At 37.0% G+C, this 3,821-nt stretch overlaps 1 protein-coding gene across 1 annotated transcript; it reads right to left on the bottom strand.

Moving 5' to 3' along the window:
- Positions 1-571: 571 nt before the first annotated feature.
- On the bottom strand, positions 572-3,375 carry soul2 (heme-binding protein soul2). The gene is made up of 4 exons (XM_030748523.1): positions 3,220-3,375; positions 3,008-3,134; positions 1,689-1,857; positions 572-1,479 (listed from the first exon to the last, which is right to left on the bottom strand). Exons 1-4 carry the CDS (start codon positions 3,334-3,336, stop codon positions 1,308-1,310), a joined length of 585 nt encoding a protein of 194 aa, XP_030604383.1. The 5' UTR covers positions 3,337-3,375; the 3' UTR covers positions 572-1,307.
- Positions 3,376-3,821: the final 446 nt, after the last annotated feature.

Below are 3,821 nucleotides of genomic sequence, written 5' to 3'. Positions count from 1 at the left end.
ACATAAAAGCTATAAATTGATTTGCATGTCACTGAGTCAAATACTCATTTGATCTCCTACAACCCAGCCAGAATTCTTGCTCCCACAGACTGACTGCGTGCCAATGTGACACACAGATTACAGTCTTCTTTGAGGAATGGAGTGTAACAGGTATGCTGATTGTTTGGACGAAGTAAGTAACTATTAAGGTTAAGTCAGTCAAATCACCTGAGGCATCCTGTTGCCTTTGCTGACACAGGCCTCCAGAAGGTTCCCATTGCCAGCTTACAGCCAAGTCACCAGAGGTGTCCTATTACCTCCGTCAGCCTCCTGAGGGTGTCCTTCACGGTCGTCAGCCTCCAGAGAGTTTCTCTCAACATGCAGTTAACCATCTTTATTGTCAGCAATGTAGATGTTTTTTTTTAAATTTGATTTCAAATGTGCAGTTAGCCGTGTTTCTCTGAGTGTAGCTTTATGGTCTGCCATCTTTCTATAACTCTGACTGTGTTAGATGCTTTTCTATGACTATAACTATATGTTTACAAGTCCTGCTACTTACAGATTACTAAGGCAGAATGGAGTGTCCACTCCATTTTATGGTTTTTATACATTTTTATTGCACATATAGATTAGAGTAACAGGCCAGGTATTTTGAAAGCACAATTAACAGATCAAATATAAAAGCTGTTTCTATATTTTACCTCTTAATAATCAGTTGATAAACCTTACCCTTCAATGGATTAAAGTGAAATTAGTCTTACAATAACACATGACAGTATCACGCTCCTAAAAACAAACAAAAAAATGTAGATAATTCTGACAAAGTAAAAGGCAAGTGGGAAACTGATGTGGGCATAGGACTGGGAGGCCCTGTGCCCTGTGTCAGCATTTGCACAAAGGCACAAAGATGTCTAACTGCATTTTTGTGTAAAAGACCTGCAGGGGCTTTCCTCCAAGACTGACTGATGTGATAAAGATTCTATTCATGGCATGCCAAAGACAAAACACCAGAGCAGTTTCAGGACACATTTGTCATGCTTTGATTTGCAGTAAATATGTTTGGAGCAGAAAACTGTCATTACTGTTACCTTAAAAGTTAAGGTGGAGAGTGACATATAGCATGCACCGTCCTCTGTTCATGCCAGTAGAACTGCTCTAAGGTAGAATAGAACACCTGCTGGTGCAACGTATACAAAAAGTGCTTGTTTTTTTAACTGCTCTACTAATTTACTGGTACTTTGATAAGTGCAACAAAAAAAAGCATAGCTATAGAAAACCCACCATGATCACATGACAAAAAGATTTACAGCTCGTGACATCAGCTGTCATCAGGCAGCATTGATCCAGATTTCATTGTGGTGAGTAAGAGAGAAATATGATTCATAGCCAGCTCCACTGTAATTGTCAGGATCAAAGGTTTTCCCAGCCATATTCAGGGCCTCACGAAGCTGCTTTGCATTTTCTCGGCCATTCTCGAGGCTTGGAAAACCGCCGAAAGCCCTAAGAGCAGATAACAGAACAAAATTCTTTCAGACTGGTCAAAGCCTAAAGAGATTTAGGTTTGTGTGTATTAGCTGTTATAACTTCACAGTTATAACTGTTTTTGACCCCCAAATTCTGGTTAGCAATGTAAAAGGTGGTAATTGCTGTTAAAGTCTCTCTTTTTTTTTTCCTGGAGAAAACAAATGCAAAATAGGCCCATTCCTCACCTCACATAAATGCGGACTTCAGGTTTACTTTCCAGTTGGACCAAGGGATCAGAGTTTTCAGGCTTTTTGGCACCAGGAGGAAGAAACCAGGACAAGGAATATTTAGGATCAACTTCACTGTCTGTGACAGTGACCAGTACAGGCCAACTGTCAGTGGGGATGTCATAACCTGCAAGAGACGAACAGTGAAAAATACTTTAAGACACATTTACCAAGTATGTGTGGGAATACAGAAATACAGTTGTTTTTTTAAGGATGAACTAAAACATTCCTGGAAGAATATACTAATACAAATTCAAGAAATTTGATATATATATATATATATATATATATATATATATATATATATATATATATATATATATATATATATATATATATATATATATATTTCAAATTCACCAATTTCTTGAGAATAAAACCTGTCAAAGATTTTAACAAGTCAACTTTCAACTGTCAACAAGATTTCATAAATAAAGGCTTATGTAGAGAGGAGGTAACACTCAGAAGAAATACAAATTCAAGCTGGTGGCATTTATTGTTAGACTGCATTACATATTCACTAAGGTAAAAGTTGTACAAAATAAAAGACTCCCTGTTATGTAAATAGTCTCACTTTTGTTTTTCACAATAAAATGAAAAAAGAAAAACAAAGAATCATTATGGCAAACCTAAGCAAGCTTACACTTTATAAATGTAAAACCTGTGAAACAAGAGGAAACTCTAAAAACCTACATTAAACAACTTCTCTAAGAATGTACTGATTTCTTAAATATAGATTTTCTTAATTTTTAATGCCTTGTCATTCCAAACTCTGCCAATTTGTTCTTAGTCAAGAAGGAGTGAGCCCTTTGTTCCCAGACTGTTATGCTATAAAGCACACAACAGCTACCTTAAAATCATGTGTCCAAGTCTGCATATGATTCATATGATGTGAGATATTTTGGGGACTTGTCAAAAAAGATTTCTATTCCCCAGGAATGATTGCAGTTATTTAGAGCATATTCTAACTTCATTTGGGTCAAATATGACTCGAATATAATGGAAAGGAGTAAGATATGTTAACTGAATATTTAACTGGAAAATACAGGACCCTAGAAATGTGGTCACATTCACGTTCAATAATGTGGCACACATTTAGTGAGATCTTGTCTTTATTTGCTTCGCTTACCTTGCAGTGAGAAGTGGTACCTATAATTTGTTTTTAGCTTTTGTCAGAATTCCTGTGCACTGATGTCATACCTGTTGTTCTTTTTGTTTAGCAGTCAGCAATCAAACCAAACTACATTATACACTTGCACTTTCAGTCCCTGATGTACCTGCTTTAATCTGTCTCTTGGTGTAATCCTTCAGCCGTGAATTTGCAGCTAGGACATCACTGCTGCTAGTGCTGGCAATCTTGGTAGTAATCCAGTCGGTGGGACCACACAAGCGCAACTCAAACTCCTGCACACAAAAGAAGCACAAACATTAAAACACGACTGTGACGATAAGAACACAAATGGTATTTCTGAGTTGTTCCAAAACCTACCGGGTGTGTCTCAACCACAGTGCACTGGGGACATTTTTTGCTCAGACAAAAGTCCTGTCCAGTGCAGAATGACACCAGAAAAAGAGTTAAGAGTGTGAACATAACCTGTGCTGTCATTGCAAACTCTACAGAGGAACTGCACAACTGCTGCTCCACACTAAGTCTTCCTATTTATAAGTTAACGACAGTGTCACATCACAAGTTATTAGACACACCCACACAGTTCTTCACCCTGCAAGGTGTTTATCCTGTTTATTGAACTTCTTTCTAACACAAAAACAAAACAACACAGACTAGTTATAATGTCAGCAATATTTTTCTCATTGTAATAAAATCAAGGCTGATGATGTGACAAGAACAGGTTCATGTACAGAGCATAGTGAACATTTGTCACATCTCAATTTATAACTATCAAAATGACATCATTTAAGTTACTTTAAATACATTTAGTACAGTTTTCAAGTCTTCAAATCATTTCAGCATCATCTTCACTCAAACATTCACATCATCTCTAAGATCCGGACATTTTCAATCCAAAGTGTGTTTTGCGATTAAAGCTTCATCCAGATCAGTGTGATGTAACAGTGATGCTACAGTATCTA

This window comes from Archocentrus centrarchus, chromosome 15 (assembly GCF_007364275.1).
Source record: "Archocentrus centrarchus isolate MPI-CPG fArcCen1 chromosome 15, fArcCen1, whole genome shotgun sequence".
Lineage (NCBI taxonomy): Eukaryota > Metazoa > Chordata > Actinopteri > Cichliformes > Cichlidae > Archocentrus > Archocentrus centrarchus.
Note: the sequence above shows the minus strand (reverse complement) of the source record. Positions and strands in the feature narration are given on the sequence as shown.